Source organism: Hyperolius riggenbachi, chromosome 6 (assembly GCF_040937935.1).
Source record: "Hyperolius riggenbachi isolate aHypRig1 chromosome 6, aHypRig1.pri, whole genome shotgun sequence".
NCBI lineage: Eukaryota > Metazoa > Chordata > Amphibia > Anura > Hyperoliidae > Hyperolius > Hyperolius riggenbachi.
The window spans coordinates 320488457-320513997 of record NC_090651.1 but is presented as its reverse complement, the minus strand read 5'-3'; the positions used below and the strand labels follow the sequence as shown (position 1 = coordinate 320513997).

At 45.4% G+C, this 25541-nt stretch overlaps 1 protein-coding gene across 2 annotated transcripts in view; it reads right to left on the bottom strand.

Moving 5' to 3' along the window:
• Window positions 1–22743, bottom strand: part of LOC137521726 (interferon regulatory factor 3-like) — a 43973-nt gene extending 21230 nt beyond the window's left edge. Inside the window, exons 1-6 of one of the 2 annotated variants that reach the window (XM_068241383.1) lie at window positions 22585–22743; window positions 10365–10547; window positions 8645–8828; window positions 6563–6663; window positions 2604–2664; window positions 207–374 (exon numbers count right to left, since the gene is read on the bottom strand). In XM_068241383.1, coding sequence (XP_068097484.1) covers window positions 207–374; window positions 2604–2664; window positions 6563–6663; window positions 8645–8828; window positions 10365–10529 — 679 coding nt within the window. In that variant the 5' untranslated portion in view covers window positions 10530–10547; window positions 22585–22743. The remainder of the gene's footprint in view (window positions 1–206; window positions 375–2603; window positions 2665–6562; window positions 6664–8644; window positions 8829–10364; window positions 10548–22584) is intronic. The other variant, XM_068241384.1, reaches the window with a different exon arrangement.
• Between the last annotated feature and the right edge of the window lie 2798 nt (window positions 22744–25541).

The following is a 25541-nucleotide window of genomic DNA, read 5'->3' as shown; positions in this document are numbered from 1 at the left end:
AATTTGCAGAATCTCAGGAGTTCTATAACAAGGAAATGTTTTTCTTTAAAAGTTATTATGCTGTTGCTTGTCTTTTAGAGCAGAGAGGAAGTTCTGAGTTCAAGTCCGCTTTAAGTACAAATGTACAACACAATGACAATGTTGGAATTACAGTTTTGGTTCAGTATTTCTCTACCTCACGCTTATCTTGCTGCTAGATGTCCTACCTGCATATACTTCAGTAACTGCACCAGGTGTAACATCGCCACCAATCGCACAGGCACCGGCAAAACATGAATCGTCTGGATATTCTTGTTCTGACTGAATATTACGATCAGTTTCCTTAACGGTATTATCAAACATGTTTTGAAAATCCTCAATATCACGATATAATTCTGAAAATCAGGAAAATCAGAAATGTCAATGAATTATTTTTAACTTACGTATCATACTTGTTAAATAATAAATGGAGTCCTGTAAAAACATGACAAGGCTAAAAATATGATCACACACAACCTTCTAAAACCCATCAATCTCATGCAGGTTTCATCATTTGTCCTGCTTGTGTAACCTCATATTGCCTGCATAAATTATATTGTTAATGTTTGATCTATAAATCTATTTCCTTAAAGTAGGATTATACACCTAAAAATTACATTTCAGTAACTAGTCTTAGGTACATAAAAGAACATTCAAAAGCATTCCCAAACATTCTCAGTGTGTGAAAAAAGTGTTTTTTCTTTGCAGAGAGCACTATAGACTTGCTTATCTCTGGCTAATCGGCAAATGTAATAATTTCTGACCGATATTACGATGGAATCGGACGATCGATCGTCTGGAGAATTGTATATTTAATGGCCACCTTTAGACTTTCTGTAGTTCAATCTTAATTGATCATTTTGGACTAATATATACAGACTGTGATCTCCAGTTCGGGTTCGAGTTGAGTTGACTCCAAAAGTGCCAGCAGCAGTCACATTGTCGCTGCAGCCCTCTCTATTGTGCCAGTTGAAGATGAAAAAAAGTACTGCAGCTGTACTTACCTGGGGCTTCCTCCAGCCCCTAGAAGTCTCTGTGATCAATGTCACGCAGTGTTCTGGTGTCCCCTTCTTAACGGCCACTGACCTGTGCGCACCCTGGTCATAGGCCGGGCAGATGCAGTAGCTACAGAGGGGACACCAGAAGACTGTGTGACATCGGAACTGCGGTGAGGGACACAGAGACTTCTAGGGACTGGAGGAAGCCTCAGGTAAGTAAGGTCCATGTACACTAGCCCTAAAAGTAAGTAAATATATCAAGCTATGAGCAGCTCATACACAGACATGCTGTTGAAATACACCCAAACTAGGGGTAGCCATACTTATTTCCTGCTGATCCTCTGCCTCGAATTCTTTTAGCCAAAGACCCTGAACAAGCATGCAGATCAGATGTTTCTGACAGAAGTCTGACTGGAATAGCTGCATGCTTTTTTTTTTCAATCATCTGCTGTTGTTTAAGAGGAAATAAAATATGGCTGCCTCCATATCCCTCTCACTTCAGATGTCCCTTAATCACTTGCAGAAGATTAGGACAATGTTTAAACCTGGAGTTGGGCTTTAAATTACAAATACCCATGTAATACCCCTCTCAGATGTTTATGTCACGGTCAACAGCTCGAGTATTCGCCGTAACTCCCAAACCTGGTGCCTGGGTGTCACCCTGGGCTCTACCCTCTCCTTCACCCCCACATCCAAAATGTTATCAGATTCTGCAACTTCTACCTCCTCAACATCTCCAAGTGCTGCCTATTCCTGACCCCGGACAGAGCCAAGCTCTTCACCCATGCCCTCATCATCTCCTGCCTCGACTATTGCAACTCTGTTCTGTCAGGCCTCCCTTTAAACCGCATTGCCCCCCTATAATCCATCATGAATGCAGCAGCCAAACTCCATTCTACCCATCGCTCCACCTCTGCAAGTCCACTCTGCACTGTAAATCTCCTTATCCACTTCATAATCAGCTTCAGATCAGATCAGTTCCTGTGCCTGGTCTATATACTGTATCTGTACACAAGACCTGCCTGAACTACATCTCTCATCCACAGATTCACACCCTGCCGACCTCTCCGATCCTCCAACGACCTTCGCCTGACCACCTCACACATTTCTCACTTCCCCTAGGACTTCTCTAGAGCTGCCCCCACTTTCTGGAACTCGGAACTCCCATCCACCACGGATCAGGCACGCCCCCTCCTTTAAGACCTTCAAAATGCACCTCTTCACCCAACACCTATGCCCTAACTCTCTCTGCTGAGCACCTATTCTACAGCTCCTACCTAAGGTGTCCCTACCCCCATCTCTTTGGATTGTAAGCCTTTAGCAGGGTCTTACCTCCCCCCGTGTACCCCAGGTGATTATGCACCATCATCATCATCATCATGCACTCTTCCCACAGACTGACTTGGACTTGAATTATTTGGTCTCTCCACTCCACCATGATCTTGTAGCTTGTTTCCTTGTACAACCTAGAGCTGTCTGTCACTCCATTTATCTTGTCTGTAACCCTATTTATTGTCGAGCGTTGCGTAATATGTTGCCGCTTTATAAATACAGTACAATAAATATACAATGAACCTGCATAATCACCTGCACCATCTCGGTAAAGATTTAGCTGTTCCATTTGTGCTGAGAGAGTTCCGTACCGAGTCTGGAAAAAGAAACACCAGATGCAAGGTTGATCAACTTCACAGAATCATGATATAAAAATATTCCTCCTACCAAGAATACTTAGCAAAGAAAGATTCTGATTCTCTACACTGCGCGGGTATAGCAGAAAACCATCCTGGTGCCTGCTCTTATAGCCTGCTTTCATCCTCGTAACATCCTCCTTTGTGGTTTATCAATGGACAGCCTGGTATCTCTCCAGCCAGGGGCAGTTCTTCCATGATGCAACGTAAATCACGTGCTTCAGTGTGGCACGAATAATGGGTGGCAAGAGAGGGGGCTCCCCTCCCGAAATGTCCCCCTCCTCACACTCTACGTCTCCCCCTCCCTAGACGTGCAGTGCCGCTTCACTTGCTCTCAGCGTTTCAGCGATGGGACCTCCATCCATTTGTCCAGCGTCCTTTATCCATGGCTACAGCATTGCCTCATGTAACCTGTTACGTGCAGCTGGGTCACATGAGGTGCCACTGTACTCAGGGAGGAACCAGTACTTCATGTGTGGCTGGTGATACCATTGCTAATCTGCTGAGAGCAGGTGAGTGGTGCGGTGCGTCCTGGGGATCAGATGCTGCTCACCAGCAGGGAGGAGATGCTGTCTTGGAGGATGCAGAGGGAGGTAAGTGTAGTGCCAGTGCCTGCAATGCACAGCCGTATAGGTCTCTCCAGTCTGGCTTTGCACACACAGTGCTTGGCGTCCTCATAGTGTACTGCTTCAGGCGGAAAAAAGTCTAGAACCGGCCCTGTCTTCAGCTAAAACTGAACTCTGTTGCTCGCCTCATTTACCTCTTTCCTTCATCCCTTTCTTTGCCGGCTGCCAGTTACACATAGGATCCACTTCAAACGCCTACTTCTAGTGCACAAAGCTCTCCACTATCTGTCTCCTCCATGCATTTCTGCACTAATTTCCAAACACCACCCCAACCACAACCTGCACTTTACACACAGTCCGACTTCTGTGCACTAAAATTACCTCCTCACATTTGTGTTTACAGGACTTCTCACAAGCTCCTCGCCTCTGGAATTCCCTTGTGACCTCAGGCACTCTCCAACACTTGAAGCCTAAATGCTAAAGTAAGAGGGATTTGGTGGCTGCCATAATTGATGATGATGATGATGCTGCTATCCATTCAGTCGTATCTGACTTGATGATTCTATGGGTTAGCTCTCTCCATGCTGTCTGATCTTGTACCATTTCCACTGGTTTCCTTATGCTCAATCCGGTGTCGGCTTTGATGGTGTCAGGCCAACGCATTCTCTGGCAGCCTTGTCGCCTTTTAACACTGATCAGTCCTAGCATTAGGTCATTCTCTAAGGAATTTGATCGCATGGCCGACATATGTGAGTCTGAGTCTGGTGATCTTGCCTTCCAGTGACATGTCTGATCTTATATGTTACAATACTTATTAGTTCGTCATCCATGCTGTCCATGGAATGCGAAGCAACCATCGCCAACAACACCAACAACATTTTTCTTCTATCTGCTTTTCTTAGGATCCAACTCTTGCAGCCATACATACAACTGCCATATTTATTCCCTTTTAAATATTACCAATTGCCTGGCAGCTCTGCTGATCTGGCAGAGCACTCCTCTGCACTACAACTACGGCGACCTGGACTGAGCCATGGTGGAGGACCGTACTACTCTTTAACCACTTCACCACTGAGAGGTTTTACCCCTTGAACAACAGAGCAATTTTCACCTTTCAGCGCTCCTTCCATTTATTCGTCTATAACTTTATTATTACTTATCGCAATGAAATGAACTATATCTTGTTTTTTTCGCCACCAATTAGATTTTCTTTAGGTGGGACATTATGCCAATAATTATTTATTCTAAATGTGTTTTAATGGGAAAATAGGAACAAATGTGGGAAAAAAATATTATTTTTCAGTTTTCGTCCATTATAGTTTTTAAATAATGCATGCTACTGTAATTAAAACCCATGAAATGTATTTGCCCATTTATCCCGGTTATAAAACCAATTAAATTATGTCCCTATCACAATGTTTGGCGCCAATATTTTATTTGGAAATAAAGGTGCATTTTTTTCAGTTTTGCATCCCTAATTACAAGCCTGTAGTTTATAAAGTAACAGTGTTATACCCTCTTGACATAAATATTTAAAAACTTAAGTCCCTAAGGTAACTATTTATGTTTTTTTTTTTTATTGTATTTTTTTTTTAATTACAAAAAAAATAAATTGGGGAGTGTGGGAGGTAATGAGTTAATTTATTGTGTTAAAACTAATGTATTTGTATATGTAAAATGCTTTAGGGCAGGGGTCTCAAACTCGCGGCCCGCGGGCCATTTGCGGCCCGCGATACAATATTTTGTGGCCCCAGGGCCCCAGAGCTTGTAGGGGCCCCCAGTGGCTACAAGAGGAAAAAAAATTTTTTCAAATCGGCCTTATAGTTTTTGAGAAAATTGATTTTAAAGTTGCAAAGGAAAAAAATACACATTTAAAAACCCGCCGACTTTAATGGTTAATAGCAAATCCACCTTAAATGCTAGAAACCCTAAATTTGCAGGATATGTTAAGGAGATCATTAGGAATAAGAGGAAAAAACAATTTTTCAAAAAGACCTTATAGTTTTTGAGAAAATCGATTTTAAAGTTTCAAAGGAAAATAGTATACTTTTAAATGCGGTAAATGTCACTTTTAGTAGCAAGCCTAACGGTAGTGTAATTTTACATGTATCAAAAGAAAGAGCAATACATTTCCTGACGGGGTTTCCAGGGGGTCCATACGCAGCCGCAGCGCTTTGGCCAGGGATCGCTATACAGCCGTAATATGGCTGTATGAAGATTCCTGGCATTTTTTCCTATTTTCCCAATTTTTTTTTTTATGTTTAGAGTGGGCGGGCAGAGGCGGCGATCCGCCGCGATTGACTTCAGGAGGGGCAGAGCTGAAGCTGAAAGCTCTGCCCCTTCCAGGAAATGCCGGCGGATTGCCCCCCGGGGCGATTTGGGGGCTCTGCAGCCCTCGTTTTGCGGCGGGGACATGTGAACTCCCTTATGCGGCCCAGCCTCATCCTGACTTTGCCTCCTGCGGCCCCCGGGTAAATTGAGTTTGAGACCCCTGCTTTAGGGTGTAGTGAGTTTGTGTTCATGCGACCTGTAAGCGACCGGAAGGACGCTTACAGGAAGCAGTATGAGGCTGGGAAAATCACAATGATCGCGCTGTTTCTCATAGAAGCAGCAGATCATTGCGGGGGCTTAGATCAACGAACGGGAAAGGATTTTCCCATTCATTGATCTCCGGGCAAGTGGGCAGCGGCGTGCAGGAGCGGCGGGAGCGCGCGCACGAGCGGCGGGAGCGCGAACAGCGGCGGCAGCGCGGGAGGTACGGACTTCTCCGTCCCTTGGTTTTATAAGGGTGGAAAAAGGGATGTAGAAATCCGTACCGTGGGGGGTAAAGTGGTTAAGCATGAGCGGGGCAGTACTACGCCTGTGCAGTAAGCTGGAACTGCTCATTTGTGAGCTGTACTAATTTGTGAGGCCTGCTTGTCAATGAAGAGGAGTACGGTCGCGATATGGAGGAGGGTCCCAGGCAGTGGCAGAAGTTCCAGAGGCCTCCCTTTTCTTGGGTAAGTATTTAACTTTTGACCCAAAGTTTCCCTCAAGTTCACTTTAAACTCCCACATCATACAGAGAAGACCCTCTGGATTAGCTCAATTCAAAGGAACCATGGAGCAGATTTATGAAAACCATTGCAAGAAACATTCAAGCAAATCAGGTGCAAAACAGGGGCAGGAGTGGAGCAGTAGGTCAGAGCAAACCAATCAGAAACTTTAATCTGTACAACTGCTCCATTTTTTTGCACCAGTTCTTCCTTGCAGTGGTTTTGATAAATCTGCCCCTTTTTTGTAGAAAAACTTACCGCCACAGTGGCCACAGCCGATTGGCTCCTGAAATCCATCGGTAGGAAAGTTGGGTTGTCACCTACTTTACCAGAGACCTGACCAGGTACAGCTGCAAGTGCTGAAAAACCAAACATAAAACAAACAACAGCATTGGCTTTCAGTAATCTGTACAGTTTAAAAAGAAAAAAAACTCTTAGAAGGCTTGAGCCAATTAACCTAAGGGGAAAATTTCCTTCTCAACTGTAGGTGTCAGTCAGATAAAATCCCTGGATCAACTCTGCCAGGAATGACTTAGTAATTATAGTCTTTTACACGGTCCAGACAGAATTTGTCAGAGGCAGCTGCTCAGGGTGGACTACATTCTAGCCAGTGTTCCCTATTGTCTTCTATAATAGGGCACTTTATTATACTGCCGCTGCGCCGCACTATCATACTGTTTTATGACTCATTGACCTTGCCTACTGAGGCCACTCTCAGCAGAGAGAGAAATGCCAGAAAGTCCCTGCTATGCCCTCAAGGAGCCCTGGGGTTCTAGGGAACCCTGGTTGAGAAAGCCTGCTCTAGTTCCTGTAGAGCAGAGTTCCCCCAACCCTGACCTCAAAGCTGGCCCACCAACAGTACATGTGTTGCAGGAAACCACAAACATTCACAGGTAAGGTCATTGGTGTCTCAACATAGCTAATGAACTACCTCTGTGGATTTCTACAAAACACTGTTGGTGGGCCCTGAGGACTGGGTTGGGGAACACTGCCCTGAGTGTCAAACTCTGGCCCCCAGGCCAAATCTGTCCCTCAGAGCCATTCAATTTGGCCCGCAAGTGGTTTCCCCACTGTGCATTATGTTTGGCCCACTCTAGACCAACAGGGAAGCTATATTGGAGGTGAAGCCCTAGATCTCCAGGGAAGCCATATGAGAGAGGTAGGGGGAAATCACTAGAAACTATGGAACTGTACAGTGGAGAAAGGACCACTAGACACCAGGGAACTGTATAGGCGTTGGAGAGAGGCCACCTGAAATCTTTATCAGAAAGGAGGGTAACTAGTAGAAAATGAGGTTGGCCCGCAACTAAGTCCCAGTGTTAAATTTCGGCCCACTTTGTATTTGAGTTTGACACACCTGCTGTAGAGGCTTCTCGTGTCCTCCTCACCCCTGCCACCACTTACTTGGACCCGGTGGAGGGTCCTGGCCACAGTCGTCTTCCTGCACAAGTGCTGCTGTGCTGCACCTGCACAAGCACAGCTGTACCTGCACAGTAACACGGAGCCGCTTGTGGATGAGCAGGTCTGGGTTACTGCGCAGGCGCAGCTTTACTTGCACGGACGCAGTATGGCCATACCCATGCATGAAGAGAAGCGCGACCTAGATCTGAAGTCTGACAAGCTCTTTTTGGATTTCTTTGGGAGCTCAGTGAGTGGTAACGGTGGTCCCCAGGGTGGCAGGAAGGCTTTACAGGATCCAGAGGCTTTCTTTCGTCTTAGGGAAGTATCCAGTTTTTGACCCAAGGTTCGTCTCGGATACACTTCAAATGATACTAATCCACCTCCTGTCAAGGGGAGAAGCAAGGGAAATTCTACCAGATCAAGGCACAGACTGCAATAAAAACACACACAAAAAAAGGTTCTGTCACCTGTTCTCATTATTCAGTAAGGGCTCGTTCTCACTAAGGCGATTGGAAGGTGTATCCCGCTAATCGTCAAAGAGCTTTTTAAAGCGCTAGCGCAATAGAAACCTAAGGATAGTGATCTCACTGCCGCAATTGCCGCCGATCGTGGGCGTTTCATGATTAAAGGCAATTGCAAAACATGTTACCTGCAGCATTTTGACACGATTCTGCGATCGTGGTACAGTGCTTAAACAAGCGCTGACCACGATCGTTGAGAATCGCAGAAGTGTACAGTAATTTTACTGTGCTAATCGCGGTAAAATCATTCGCGCAAAACGGTAACACTAAGCGCTACCGTTTTGCTATTTTCTAGTGTAAATGGGCCCTCATAAAATGTCATACTACTACTATCCAAACAATACAAGTACTCCTAAGTGGAGTCCTCCTCTAATGATTTCCCTGTGAACAGAATATATTACCCATGATGCTTCCTTACATCCTGTTTCTTTCCTGAGGAGTTCATATATCCTGTGAGGATCAGTAAGTTTTTTGCTGTTGTCTACAACCATGAGGACGATGTCCTTCTTCTGAGTCAGAGCGGAACCAAAATTTTTCTTCCAGCGTTTCGGGTCTGGATTATCCTTTGTGGGGTCGTAGCGGCCGCTGTCTATAGCCCAGTCCTACAAAATCCATCAGACAGGGGAATCCAATAAGGTCTTGGAATGGCAGTGTCTTTTTTTCTTAAAACAATAAACTAAAGCTGATCGTATCGATTTTTTTGATCCCAGGACTATTCAGTCACTTTGATTGAATCTGCCGGTCATCTATTAACATAGCCGATCAATTCCCCCTCAGATTGATTTTATGTAGTTTGCCGATCAAAAGTCTGAAAGGACATGATCAATTTGTTTGATTTCTGTATGAGTGGGCGGGGGAAGGGTGGCGGACGATCAATGGCAGCCTAGCATCGCACTGCATACGCGGGTGTTTTGTGATTAGCGATAATCGCAAATGGGTTACTTGCAGCATTTTGGCGGCGATTCTGGAGCGATCGTGATTAGCATGTATAGAACCGCTAATCTCAATCACACCCAAAACGCTACTTTGTCCAGTGATTTTTTTCCCCGTTAATCACGGAAAAATCACTCCCGCAAAACACTAGCGGTAATCGCTAGCGGTTTGTGATTTTAGATGTGAACTTTTTAGATGTGATTAGGGTGGGTGCCAGGGTTAACTGTAAGCAGAATATTGGTAAAATAACTATAAATCGACAATCACTGGGTAATTCTGATAGTAGAATATCGGTAAGTTTGACCGATATTTTACTACTAACCTTCTTCTCACATGATGCACTTGAAACAAAATGAAAAACCGAGAGCCCAATATAGTGCAGTAAGTCTAACAATTGTTGGCAAAATAATTAACAGATGTGAATATACTCACAAACACGGGTTACCACATAGGCAACCACTTGAAATGCAGGTGGGGAGCATTAGAACCTGACCCCACTCAGGTTTAAGAAGTCGCTCTCTGTAGATAGAAAGAAGGGGAAAGTCCCCTCCACCCAAGGTGGACTATATACTGTGCAAATTTGGACAGAGGCGCCAGGCAGGTTAAAATGATCTAAAAACAACTAAAAAGGAGGAGTACAGGTGGACTTACCTCCTGAAATGATGGACAATCGAGATTGTTCAAATCGCAAATAACAATTTATTTTGGCACTCCGTAACGTGTTTCGCAGGTATAACCCGCTTCATCAGGCAAGGAGTGCAAGCTCAAAAAGGTCCAATAGTGCAATGCGCCTCTGCTCTTCTCACATGAGCTCTTCCTCTACCGATACCTCACCCTAATCAAGGCCCCCCACCAATGCTTAACCTTAACAGACCCCATGACTGATGCTTAACTCTAACTTATCCCAATGCTGATGCCTAAGCCTAAACGACACCCTGTGACGGATTCATCTGTGCCAGATGCGCCCCTCACATGAAAGAGCACGCACAAGGCATTACTGGCCTAGGCTAAACCTCACTTGGAGGGCGGGACTACATACCAATATACAGCACCAAATAGATATAGGAAGTGTTTCTCATGCTGAAACCAGGATAATTAATGGAAAAGTTGTATCCGGAATAATTTACTGTATAATAATTTGCAGTATCTACCATACTACAGTGCCACTTTAAGTGTGACAAACATGCAAAAATGTAGAGTTTTACCTCAAAAATCTTGGTGTCATTCATACACAGGTCCTGCCTCAGATGGTGCTTCCAGGGCACTTTGAACTGAGTCTTTTCGCTGTTGACCCACTCCAGGCCCGGGTACATCCGACTGTCAATTTTCTGGATCAGCCACGGGACAATGAGCGGCTTCGGGGAGGCCATTTTGTAGATTTAAAGTCGCTGAAATGATAAAGGCAAGCTGTGAAGATTAAAATAGAAGCACGGGGCTAATGTGTAAAGATGGTTGCCCTGTCCCTGCCACAATAAGGTGGGAGGTGGGCTCCCTCACCATCCTCTCTGGCTAGTCCTTTGTCTTGTAATTTTCCCTGGTAACATGGCCAGCTGTGCTCTTTACGCATGTATGGCTCGACCCCGTACACACAACCCCCTTCGCTCTCCCGCAGCCAGGAGCATTCTGCGCTTGCGTAGCAGTATTATGCAGGCGCACAACGCACCTAAGCACAGGGGTGTGGCAAGGCCGCGCATGCGCAGAAGTGCACAACTGGCCAGATTACCGGGGGAAATTACAAGACAACAGAGCAGCCGGAGAGGACGGCAAGGAAACCCACGCACCACATGGGGCTGGAGGAAGCCCCAGGTAAGTATACAGTGGTGTGAAAAACTATTTGCCCCCTTCCTGATTTTTTATTCTTTTGCATGTTTGTCACACTTAAATGTTTCTGCTCATCAAAAACCGTTAACTATTAGTCAAAGATAACATAATTGAACACAAAATGCAGTTTTAAATGATGGTTTTTATTATTTAGTGAGAAAAAAACTCAAAACCTACATGGCCCTGTGTGAAAAAGTGATTGCCCCCTTGTTAAAAAATAACTTAACTGTGGTTTATCACACCTGAGTTCAATTTCTGTAGTCACCCCCAGGCCTGATTACTGCCACACCTGTTTCAATCAAGAAATCACTTAAATAGGAGCTATCTGACACAGAGAAGTAGACCAAAAGCACCTCAAACGCTAAACATCATGCCAAGATCCAAAGAAATTCAGGAACAAATGAGAACAAAAGTACTGTAATTGAGATCTATCAGTCTGGTAAAGGTTATAAAGCCATTTCTAAAGCTTTGGGACTCCAGCGAACCACAGTGAGAGCCATTATCCACAAATGGCAAAAACATGGAACAGTGATGAACCTTCCCAGGAGAGGCTGGCCGACCAAAATTACCCCAAGAGCGCAGAGAAAACTCATCCGAGAGGCCACAAAAGACCCCAGGACAACATCTAAAGAACTGCAGACCTCACTTGCCTCAATTAAGGTCAGTGTTCACGACTCCACCATAAGAAAGAGACTGGGCAAAAAATGGCCTGCATGGCAGATATCCAAGGCGCAAACCACTTTTAAGCAAAAAGAACATTAAGGCTCGTCTCAATTTTGCTAAAAAAACATCTCACTGATTGCCAAGAGTTTGGGGAAAATACCTTGTGGACCGACAAGACAAAAGTTGAACTTTTTGGAAGGTGCGTGTCCCGTTACATCTGGCGTAGAAGTAACACAGCATTTCAGCAAAAGAACATCATACCAACAGTAAAATATGGTGGTGGTAGTGTGATGGTCTGGGGTTGTTTTGCTGCTTCAGGACCTGGAAGGCTTGCTGTGATAGATGGAACCATGAATTCTACTGTCTACTAAAAAATCCTGAAGGAGAATGTCCGGCCATCTGTTAGTCAACTCAAGCTGAAGCGATCGTGGGTGCTGCAGCAGGACAATGACCCAAAACACACCAGCAAATTCACCTCTGAATGGCTGAAGAAAAACAAAATGAAGACTTTGGAGTGGCCTAGTCAAAGTCCTGACCTGAATCCTATTGAGATGTTGTGGCATGACCTTAAAAAGACGGTTCATGCTAGAAAACCCTCAAATAAAGCTGAATTACAACAATTCTGCAAAGATGAGTGGGCCAAAATTCCTCCAGAGCGCTGTAAAAGACTCGTTGCAAGTTATCGCAAACGCTTGATTTCAGTTATTGCTGCTAAGGCCCGGTTCACATTAGCGGTCGCCGTCCGGAATCGCCGTGCCGGAGCCGGACCGCATGCGGAACGGACGGAACGGACGCACGGCATAGCAATGAAAGTCTATGCGTCCGTTCACATGCGTCCATTTCGTCCGGACCGGAGCCGGACCGGATCCGGACTCCGGCATAAGACCCAACATGCGCAATTTTTTGGTCCGGCTCCTCCGGCAGACTTATCCGGAGCGGAGCCTGACAGTTGCATCCGGCCAATAGAAACCAATGAGAAACGGAGAGCGCACAACACACTGGCTATAAAAACCGGACGTTCTACCCCACTTCCTATGCTTTTTCTAGTGGCCATTTTGGATGGGGACCACATGGGCCCAGCGTTCACAAAGTGAAGCAGCAGCGATTTCATGCTGGAGCTCTTTGGCAGCAACATGTCTGATGATATGTCTGATAACGAGGAGGTGAGGCCTTCTCCCCACATAGTAGTAGGTGAACAACAGGAAGGAGAGAATTCCCAGGTACGAGTAAAAAATGACTGGATCCATGGTCCCAACTGCAGTCTCTGTATCCACGGATGGTCTCCACACGTCCACCTGTCTCCAACAATGACCCCAGAGCTTCTGCTGACCTCCCAGACCCCAGGTATTTACAGGTTGTTATCTCTTTAAGAAACCGGATCCGGACAGCAACCGTGTTCACACCGCACGGAAAACGGATGCAAACGGACCGGATCCGGACCGGATCCGGATAGGAACCGTACGGATCAGGTCCGGTCCGGATACGGAGCGGTCCGGACATCCGTTCCGGTTTTTACAAAACCGCAAGTGTGAACGGGGCCTAAGGGTGGCCCAACCAGTTATTAAGTTCAGGGGGCAATTTCTTTTTCACACAGGGCCATGTAGGTTTTGAGTTTTTTTTCTCACTAAATAATAAAAACCATCATTTAAAACTGCATTTTGTGTTCAATTATGTTATCTTTGACTAATAGTTAACGGTTTTTGATGAGCAGAAACATTTAAGTGTGACAAACATGCAAAAGAATAAGAAATCAGGAAGGGGGCAAATAGTTTTTCACACCACTGTAAAGACATGCATTAAAAACATCACAGGTACATGTTAGTATGTGAACTCTGAATTTACAGTCTTTCCATTGCAGCCTGAGTCTTAACACATGCCAGTACACACGTGTTACGGAGTCCGTACACACCGCAGGAACGACTTTACCATTGACATTGTTGAAAAGACTGCAAAGCAAGATTGCTAACCACTATGCCACTGTGCTGCTCATTTTGGTGTTAAAGGTAAAAACGACCCTTTTGTACCTGAGATAATGAAACCTTCAAATTAAAGGTGGCCACTAACGGAAAATAGTTAGAGCGATCAGAAATTCTAATCGGATTGGTTGTAATTAATCTCCGTTGATGGGCACAATCGATTAAGAACGATTATTAAAATAGTCGTCCGATTGGATTTTTGTCAAATTAAAATTTGGATTTTCTTGTTGGTTGTGATAGATAGGAAGCAAAGATTGGTTCGTTGATGGTGTAGTGAATGATTTCACTTCCGATCAGAATTACTGATTGCTTGAACGATTTTTCGCTAGAAATTGGATCATTAGTGGCCACCTTTAGGGTTTAAATGTTGCTCACATACAGACAAATCTATTGAACATTTTATCTGTTCCCTTCACTTCAGATGTTGTTTTTCTCAGCCATACATGATATTTATTACCTGTAATTAGTGATCAGTGAGAGTTAATAATGTAAAGTGTTGTGCTCTAGTGTTTTGCCCTGATACAGAACACCAGAAGCAGCTTTCCAAGAATAGATACTATATGAGGGAGGGGTAGGCAAAGGGAAATATTGGCATATTTTACCATGACCAAACCTGACCCTACTCTCACAGAACACCCCCCGCCCCCTCCCCTGCCTAATTTTTAAACCTCCCTCCCAAATTACCTACTGGTACCTAATGCCAAAATTAAGGCCTTTTTTCTATGTACAGTTGATAGGCAGTGAAATGCCTGTCAAACTCACATAATTGCTTGCTGCTGCCTGGCAACTGCTTGCTGAGTGCACAGCTCAACTGTCCGTGGAAAAGAGGCCTCACACCCCCCCCCACACACACACACTACCTGCCTAAACCCCCCCCCCCTTATACAAACACATTAGCTACCTAAGGGCCCGTCTCCAGTAGCGCCAGTACATTACGCTGCGATGATCAAATTGCATCCCGGAAGAAGATAAAAATTGCATATTCTCAGGTGCTGCTATAGGCACCTAGGAATATCAACATTTGGGCGCCCGGGGCGTGGCCAAGATGGCGATCTGAAAGCAGCAAGGGAGAGGAGCTCCGTTGCCCGGCATTAGTAAATCCTGATAAATACTGCACCGCTGCACTCAAAAAACATCTCGGACACGCATAAACCTGCCTAGACCGCACAGACGTAAAACTGGAGTGGCACGACTTACCGAACTCCTCTGTTGAAGAGAACCCTGCACCGCTCCAGTGCAGCGGGGACTCCCCCGGCCCGATCCGGACACAGAGAGATTCTCTCCATACGAAGTAGACATGTCGCAGCGCACTAAGGGGAGAGATAGGGAGAAGGACAAGGGTGATAAACAGACCTCGCCCGGACAGGCTAACCTGCAACCACCTCCAGGAAAAGCCTATACTAAACAGAACGGGGAGGTGCAGGTTGAGATACACGCGGCTCCTCAAGATGGCGATGGCTGTGACTCGCCGCCTCCCCCGGCACAGCTTGAAATCCTGGAAGCCATCAAACAATGCCAGGCCACTCTAACGCTAAAAATGGACAGCTACGAGACAGGACTAGATCTTCTCAGACATGATGTGGCAAACCTCCGAGATCGCACTAAAGAGTCCGAGCGCAGAATATCAGGCATAGAAGACACTCAGCATGATCACTCCCGCGCAATTCCAAGAATGGAGAAACGGTTGGACGACCTGGAAACAAGAGCGGTGGATGCGGAGAACCGCAACCGCCGCAACAACCTCAGGCTACTGGGTCTGCCCGAAGGATCAGAGGGTGAACGGGTCCCGGACTTCATTGAGTCCCTTCTCCGCAAACTCCTTCCGGAGGACACCTTTTCGCCATATTTCCTAATTGAGAGAGCGCATCGCATGCCGGCGAAGAAAGGCCCACCAGGAGCACTCCCCAGACCGGTAATCTTTAAGTTACTTAATTATCGTGATCGAGACGCCATTTTGGCAGCAGCTCGGAAAGCAGAGACCTTAACATTTGAAAACACTCGTCTCATGCTCTTTGCGGACTTTACTGCTGAAACGCAGAAACTCCGGAAATCCTTCAACAATGTTAAGCTTAAGCTCCGTGAAAAGAACATTAAATATGCAATGCTGTTCCCTGCCCGTTTGAGAGTGGAGGATGGGGAATCGGTCATATTTTTTGAAAAACCGCAAGAGGCAATGACCTGGCTGGAGGCACGCCACTAATGTCACTGTTGATAGATAAATTCCGCATGGTTCTAAGTTCAACTGGTTATACTATGCTCTGCTCTATGATTTTAATAGTGGGATCTCTAACTGCGGCTCGGACCCCCCTGATTTATATGTATATCCACTGGTAAAGTTTATGATCTGCCTCTCGTGATCGCTGTGGTTGCTACGCTAAACTATGAACCTGGTATATGCGAAGTACTGCTGATTACTGTTTCCTTGCCATCGGCGCCCCACGCGGGCCCGCCAATATATTTCTGGTATACAAACCTCTGCCTAACCATGGACTGATTACATGTACTAAGATCAGCTACTGTGTACTGTGCCATGTGAAGCCTAAATGAAAAATTTAATACCCTGAGATAGGATGGTCCCCTGAATATATCACTGTGTATCCCTTATGTTTACCGTACGTATAGAATTTACTTTTTACATGTCAAAAATGGGACTATACTGTTAAAATGCCGAAAACGATAGGGGAAGAGTAGTGGTTAAAATGGCGCTGGCTTTTAGTTACTGGGTGGAGGAGATGGCGAGATGGCGAGCTTGGGGGATTGCTTGGGGTGGGGCCTGGGGGCGGTGCTGGCGCCTGACGGATGCTGGGCCTGCGTTTTAGCTGCCCGGCGCCTGGCGGGCTGCCGCTCTGCTCCTTGGCTTCCCTCAGGGGGAGGCAAGGATATAGTTTTTTACCTAGCTAGCGGGCAAATGTGTTGAATTAAGATGGGGTGCCCTGCCGCGGTGAGAGGTGGACGCTGACGCTTAGGGTGACGGGCCCCGTCACTGGACCGTACTAGGTGCGGCCTATACCCCGGCCCGGGCCCGATGCGTCCTCCTCCGCCCTCTTCGTGGTAATAGCAAGCCCATGCTAATATGTTGAAGCCCTGCTGAGAGATACCTGAAGAGTGGTCAGTGACAACATATATACATTCAGAGTTTATGCTGTTCAGGGGATGAACTGATAACAACATAGTTGGAGGGGGTCTTGCCACTGAAATGTGTACCTGGGCGCTGAGTTGGTCCCCACTGAGCAGAAACTGCGACAGTGATAAACGGTGACCATTGGTGGGGTGTGGGTCCCTGCACGCAGATATCCAGAATGCACATGCCCTGTGCCGAACAGTGTGGGATAGGCAGTAACCGGGCTAGACTTCCCCCCCCTCGGGGGTGCCTTTCCTCATCAATGACACAAAATATGGTGCCCTGAACTAACTGCCTGGTCGCCACACTGGTAAGACTCCCATTAGCAGGTGTATTGGGTGGAAGTCCATCCTTCCAAGTTTAGATATCTTCCACAATCCTGCAAATCTAACTGTTTCAAATGCCTAATACACTTTCTCTGCAAGATACCACTATATATTCAAGAGTATTATTTATCCTTAACTGATAGTTTGCAACAGTTTAAATTTATGTACCCCCGGTTTACCGGGAGATGCCGGGCATGGTCCTCCAGGCCATCGCACGCCCTCACACTCTTCACTCTTGCTTCTCTTCCTATTGTTCTCTTTTATTTTCCCCCTTTCTCATCTCCCTTCTTCTTCCCTGCCCGCCTCGCGGTGTGATTCTCAACACACCACCCTGCACTGACCTCTCCCTTTCCTATCTAAGCTTCTACCCCCATTTCTCCCTCCTTTCTCTCCCTAACTTTCTAGCTGTTTGTGGGATAGTGATAAGGAATAGCGGTCTAGTCCCTGGCACATGTAGTCTGGCACTACGCTGCTAAAGTTAGAATAATAGTTGGGATTAAAGCTGTGGTACTGTTAGGTCTGTTTGGTCTACAGCAGGGTTTTCCTATTTAGTTGTATTGTTCTAGTTAAATATTATTTTTGTTCTTCTTGTGTCTCGGACTGAAGTCGCTTACACATGTTTCTATACCGAGGTGATATCCACCGCCAGGTTTCGCCAGGCCTTCCCTGCCCTACCCATACCTGTACACACTGGATAATACTACATGTATATACTTCTGCACATATTACTAGCATTTGGTCCAAATGGAAACCCCCTTGAAGCTCTTATCCTGGAATGTCCGGGGACTGAGATCACCATTCAAAAGATCGCTTATGTTTCAGTATGTAATGAAATATAAACCCCATATCCTAATACTCCAGGAAACACATCTAGACGGATCCTGTGTTAAAGCCATAAGTAAGCAGTGGGTCAGTAAAGCAATACATTCCACATATTCCACCTTTTCCAGAGGGGTGTCCATCCTTATAAATAAAAGCTTATCACACAAACTCCTTGGTTCAGCTATAGATCCAGAGGGTAGGTACGTAATTTTACACATGCAAATTTTGGGCTCCCCCTTTTGTATAGTGGGCATATATGCCCCTCCCCCGCTGCAAAAATCTTTCCTAAACATTATTACTGAAGCCATACAAAAATATCTCCCAGCAAAACTAATAATCATAGGTGACTTTAATGACATATTACAATCAGGCAAGGACTCCTCGAACCCTGCCAGGCAGGCTAATCTAGACCTGCCGGGCTGGGCAGACGCACTTTCTTTGACTGAGGTGTGGAGATGGAAAAACTCGCAAACTCAGGCCTATTCACACTTTTCGGCGGTGCATCGTTCGGCATCAAGGATAGATCTAGCTTTCGCAGAAGCGGATGTACTGAGCAGTGTGGTGGGGGCAACCTATCTACCTAGTGGTCTTTCAGACCACGCACCACTAGAAATAACATGTAATGTAGGCATTCCATGTAATAAGTCGGTTTGGAGGCTAGATCCTAAATGGATATGTGATAAAGAGATAGGTGAAAACATAGGGAGTGCCATTCAGCAATACTGGGACATAAATGAGGGTTCAACTAATGAACAAATGCTCTGGGATGCCTTCAAAGCCACAATTAGGGGCGACTATATCAACCAAATAAGTGTCAAACGCAAAAAGTATAACGAGGCATTAACTACCTTAAAACAGGCTGAAGCAGTGGCCACCCAGAGGTATGCTGATGCTCCCGGAGAAAATACTTTCCGAGACCTTACTCATGCTAAGCGTAATATTAATCTACACCATACTGATCTCACCAATACTTCTCTCCTGGAATGGAAACAGCTGACTTTTGAAAAAGGGGACAAAAATGGGAAACTTCTAGCCAATATCTCTAAAGACCCAAATGCTCTGTCTACTATACCAGAAATCAGGCTCCCATCAGGCGAAATAACCTCCAACCCTCCAATTATCTTACAAACCTTTTGTTCCTACTTTGAAAACTTATATCAAACACAATTTAATGACCCCCATAATGAAATGCTAAACCAACTAGGAAACCTGCATATGCCTTCCATTTCTGAAGACACTGCTAAAGAAATTGAGCAGGAGATCACGGAAGAGGAAATCATAGATTCCATAACCTCCTTTCCCCCACAGAAAACACCGGGCCCGGATGGCATACCCATTGAGTTCTACAAGAGGTACTCCCGTATTCTAGCACCTTCTCTAAAAAAAACGTTTAATAAGTCCCTTGCAAATGGTTGCCTTCCACCCTCCTTTTATAATGCTCATATCATCCTAATACTAAAGCCAGACAAGGACCCCCTGGAATGCCAGTCATATCGGCCCATATCGTTATTAAATAATGACCTGAAAATACTGACAAAAATCCTTACGACTAGAATAAATAAGCATATAACAGAAGTGGTTAGTCCAGACCAAACCGGGTTTATGCCACATAAAACCACCTATATAAACCTCCGAAGAATATTTACTCATATACAGGCATCCAAAGACAGCAACATCCCACAAGCATTGGCATTTGTAGATATCCAAAGAGCATTTGACTTATGGGCCACACTAAGAAAAATGGGCTTTGGGGAAAGACTCATATCCTGGCTACGTGCCATATATAGATCGCCCCTAACGCAGATTAAGATTGGCTCTGGGCTTTCTGAACAAATAGGCCTATCCAGAGGTACTAGACAGGGTTGCCCCTTATCTCCTGCTCTGTTCGCGCTTGCAATGGAACCAATAGCAACAGCCATAAGACAGAGTTGCTTTATACAAGGTTTCCAGACAGGGGGACTAGAAGAAAGAGTATCGTTGTACGCAGACGATTTGGTAATATATTTACTGAACCCAGATGAGTCCATTAAAGGTGTTTTACAGATATTCTCCACATATGCTCCATTTTCTGGCCTTGAAGTTAACTGGACTAAGTCATCACTACTACCACTCCATTCCACCCCTGCACCTCAGTCTACAATGCAAATAATACATAAAACAAAGTATCTTGGTATCTGGATAACTAACCACACTGACTCTTTTATGGATAATAACTTAGTACCACTGATCCAAATGACCAAACAAAAGCTTATCAATTGGCAGCATCTCCCTCTGTCTCTGATCGGCAGAATTAATCTGATAAAGATGAAATTACTTCCCAAATTCCTATATATATTTCGTAATTGCCCTATATGGATCCCACAAAAATTCTTTAAACAGATTAACTCTATCCTTACTGGTTTTATCTGGTATAACAAGATCGCAAAAATTAGTCTAAAAAAACTACAAAGACCATGGACGGAGGGAGGTCTGGCCTTCCCAGACTTCTTTAAATATTTTCTCGCATGCCAGCTGGTGACTGCCAACTGGTGGCTAACGCAAGATGCCTCCAATGCTTCTATGGTGCTAGATGCTGCTACCTTGGGTTCATTTGAGGCTCTTAAACAGATACTCTATCGTGGCACTACCGCCCCTTATACCCTCACAGGCAACATGAAAGTGGTCATCCGTGCATGGGCCCTGATTCATAGCTGGAACAAACCCCCCCAAAACAAACTCTCGCCAAATGTCCCCCTGTGGAACAACCCTAAATTACCCCACTTCTTCTCTATTCCTGATCCAATAGTGTGGATCTCTAGAGGAATAACACACATTGAACATATCATCCACAACGGTTCCCTTATGCAATTTAACTATATTAAAGAAAAATATAACCTCCCCAACTCATATTTCTTTAGATATATTCAGCTCAGGCATGCATTTGACTCACAATTTGCCAAAATACCGGTCCGTCTAGGCACCACGGAACTAGAAGACATACTACTCACAGAAACACTTAAAAAAGCCCTATCTGCAATATATCAAAACATTTTGCTATTAACCGAACCCCACGTGACAGTATTTAAACAACAATGGATTAATATTCTCCCAAATTTGGATGATGAAGAGTGGGAGGATGTATGGATCAAACCATTTAGTTATCTTATTGCAGCTAGGGACAAACTGATCCAGTTTAAACTGTTACATAGGGCATACCAAACCCCTGCCAGGCTGTCCAGATTTGACCCAAGCAACCCAGTACTGTGCTGGAGATGCGGAACAGCAGATGCAGACCTTGACCACATTATGTGGACATGCCCTAAGGTGGCACCCCTCTGGAAAGACATATGCACTTACATCACCAAAGTAACAAAAAAACATATCCCCTGTGATCCTTACTATTGCATCCTGGGGGACACTAGTAAGCTAGCTAACACTCGGGCCGAGAGAACACTCTTAGGTCTCTTGCTCTACTACTATCGTAAAGCAATAATCCTACACTGGAAAAAGGAAGCTCCACCAACAGTACAATGTTGGAAAAAACTAATAAATGACTCACTGCAACTATATAAAGCAGCATACTTAGCCAGAGGTTGTCCACAAAAATTTGAAAAAATATGGAAAACCTGGACTAGTAACAAAGACACAAACTAAAGGATATGAGGGCTGAAGTAAAATGTAAAACTCTGATATATGCAATAAACAATGTATCTGCTATATATTCTGTAAATATGCACGGCTGAGGGGTCGGAGGGTGGATAGTGGGAGGGGGAGGAGGGGTGAGAAGGCGGGTGTATTCCGTTCCTAAAGATAGAGCGACATGTGTAGGTTGATATTTGTCTGAATGTAAATGATGTGTTTTGTTTTTTGCTAAGGCTACCCTTTGCCCGGTCCTTGGCAATGTTTGTATAAATGTTTTTTTGTTTACCAAAATTGCAAATAAACAGAATTTAAAAAAAAACAACATTTGGGCGCCCACGGTGCCGAATATATAATGGGTGCTGCCACTGTACCAGCGACCGGCCAGGCATCCAAATTTCATCTCCAGCACCCCAATACCGATATTTAACATTGGCGCCTATGGTGGCGCTGAAATAGTCCACCTGCCGCATGTGCCCTTTTTTTACTATTTCGAGTCAAGGGGCCCCAGTGTGAACACAACCTGTGTGTGCACAGACACACACGCACACACACACACAGACACACGCACGCACACACACACACACACACGCACGCACGCACACAGACACACACAGACACACACACACACGCACGCACACACACACGCACGCACACACACATGCAAAGACACACACGCACGCACACACAGACACACACAGACACACACACACACACGTACACAAACACGCACAGACACACACACACGCACACACACACACACACACGCACACACGCACACACACACACACAGACACACGCACACACACGCACGCACACATACAGACACACGCGTGTGCACACACAGACACACGCACGCACACACAGACACACGCGCACACACTGACACACGCACGCACACAGACACACACGCACACACACACACGCGCGCATGCACACAGATGCGCGCACACAGATGCGCGCACACACACGCACGCACGCACACAGATGCGCGCACACACAGACACACACACACACACAGACACACACTCAAACATAACTCACACTCATAGTTTGAACTCCTGCGCACATTCCTTACCTGAAGGCCTAGATTGCTGTGCAGGGAATATTGCAGAGAAGAATCTCAGAGATGCAGCTATCTTGTTCCGTGTACTCCTACCAGGAGTTGCATTTATAGCTCTCTAAGAACAGTTTCATTTCTAAGTATTGCATGGCTTCCTGTTCCTCCCCTCTAGAATTTCCAAATACATTAGGTTTCGTTTTCTAGCCATCACCAGGTGGCGCTATAGGCCAATTTTACAAATCCAAGGCGAATCAGAAATCGATTGGAAATCAGAAGTAAGTTGGAAGTAATCAATCTGACAGTAAATCTACCAGAAAATCTTATTGTGTGTACCTAGCATAGAATTCCCGGGGGATTTCCCAGTGCAATCCATCCAGAGCCGGGACAAGGTCCTCCAGCACCCAAGGCTGAGACACCAAAGTGCGCCCCTCCATCCCTCCCACCCCAGCCGTCACACACTGATTGCTATTAGATTAAGAGGCACCACAGGGCCCACAACCTCCCCAACACCTTAATATCTAGTTATCTGGCTTGCAGTCACTGCCATGTATCCCCTTTTCTTATTTCTTTCTGCTTCAAACACAATTAGGAATGATGACAGCTGAATAAATTCTGCGCCCCCTCCTACACTGCGCCCTGAGGCTGGAGCCTCTCCAGCCTATGCCTCAGCCCGGCCCTGAATCCATCCATTTCTTCAGTTAGAGCCAGTACTGGAGATGTAATGACATCACTGGGATAACATTCCCAGGGGATTCCCCGCAGCCTACAACTTTTACTTCAGCTGTACAATAAGGAAACACCCTGTGTAAACAATTTGTAAAGTGACAGCAGCGTTCTCTGTTGATTAACTGAGGTGTGTGGGTTTCATCGAAAGAAACTCGCTGTACAAATGGCTAAGGTAGAGAAAACAGCCAGCACTCCAGTCCAACGTTTTCTGCCCCTAAGGGCCATTTTACACTCAGTTGGTATGCGTTAGTGTGCATTAGTATGCATTAGTGTGCGTTAGTACGCGTTGGTGCGCGTTATTTCCATAGCAGTGCATTAAGAAAAAGCTTTCAGTTAAAACACATATAGTGTAAAAGAGGATATAGGGAAACATGGACATTACTTTGAAAATCAGTTTTCTTTCCGTTATAAATGAGACCAACTGATTAAAGAGAACCTGAACTGAAATTAAAAAGTCAAAATAAACATACACAGGTCATACTTACCTCCTGTGTAGTCTACTCCTCAATCTCTTTCTCCTCCCCTGTGTCCCATTTGTCCACTGTGATCAATGGAATTCTCCGTCCTCCATTTTTGAAAATGGCCATTACCCCATAACAGCTTCCTGGTCAGCACACTGTTAAACTGTAATATTGCCCACTTGTGCCATAGGGAAGCATAGACATTACCTTGCACATTCAGTTGTAACTGACTGCAGGTGATATATAACTTACAGTAACTGGTACATTTCAGTTCTGACAAAATCTTGTCAGAACTGGAAGGGATCACTGTAAGAAGAAAATGGTGAGCTTCTGAGGGCTCTTTCACATCAGAGCTTGCGTTGGAGAACGCTCAAAGCATACGTTTTGTTGTATGCCTTTTACTGCGTTTTGATATGCGTTGCACTGCAGTGAGTGTGCGTTTTTAATCCGTTTTCAATCCGTTACTGCACATAGAAAAACGCAGGAATTTTTTTTTTCTTTTAGTTGTCAACTTTCTACATTGTTCCTCTGTTGCATTCTGGGACTGATTGCCTGCGTTAACGGATTGAAAACGCGCATAGTGTGCGTTTTACATTGACTAACATTGTAACGCATAAAGCTAGCGTTGGCCAAAAAACTGCGCCTGGGTGCAGTGGAACGCAACGCACAAAAAGGCTGCGTTATATGTGAAAGCTAAAATGAAAGTCTATGGACTTTCATTTCACCTTGGGTAACGCAAACTTTATCCTTTGCGTTGAAACGCAGAAAATCTGCCCTAATGTGAAAGAGCCCTGAGAGGAACTGACTGTGAGGTAAGTATGTAATATTCATTTGCAGCTACGTCATGTGTTTATTTTAAATAATTTTACTAACTTCAGGTTCCCTTTAAGTGTAAAAGCGCCCTAAGCCAACTGTCTTGTTGCTCTACTTCCACATGCAGAAGCCCCCTCCTATAGTAGCTCCCTCTCCCATGTATAATAGCCATATACAGCAGCCTTGTTCATGCACAGATTCCTTGAGCAGCAGCTCAGTGCGAGGCATAATGTTGCCCTGCGACACTGCAGAGCTGAGGTCGTACAGAGCTGCCTGCAGGCCAGTGATGTGTTCGGTTCCTATATGGGGGGGAGTGACGTCACTTGGTGGGCGGGGTAAGTGTTATGATCGCTTCTGCACAGAGCTGGGACAAGGTCCTCCAGCACCCAAGGCTGAGACACCAAAGTGCGCCCCTCCATTCCTGCCACCCCAGCCATCACACACTGATTGCTATTAGACTAAGAGGCGCCACAGGGCCCACAACCTCCCCAACACCTTAATATCTAGTTATCTGGCTTGCAGTCACTGCCATGTATTCCCTTTTCTTATTTATTTCTGCTTCAAACACAATTAGGAATGACAGCTGAATGAATTGTGCGCCTCTCCTACACTGCGCCCTGAGGCTGGAGCCTCTCCAGCCTATGCCTCGGCCCGGCCCTGCTTCTGCAGCGTTTACTGCTGACTGCAGTGGTATTGCAAACCAAGCAGTTCTAATGTCATTACATGCATTTGCTTGCATAGTTTGGTTTGCACTTAAACTAGTTGCTGATTCCATCTGCAGTCGCTCTGAAGTTGATGACAGTTTGATATGCTTTTGTGTAAACAAACATTGTCTGCTGCAATGGAGGGGCAGTCCCTTTCCTGCAGGCTGCATATCATTGTCTGCCTTTTCCTGCTGTCAGCCTGTGATTAATTACCATTCACTTGTGTGGGAATCTGCAGGTCTGCTCCCATTGGATGACCTCAGTATAA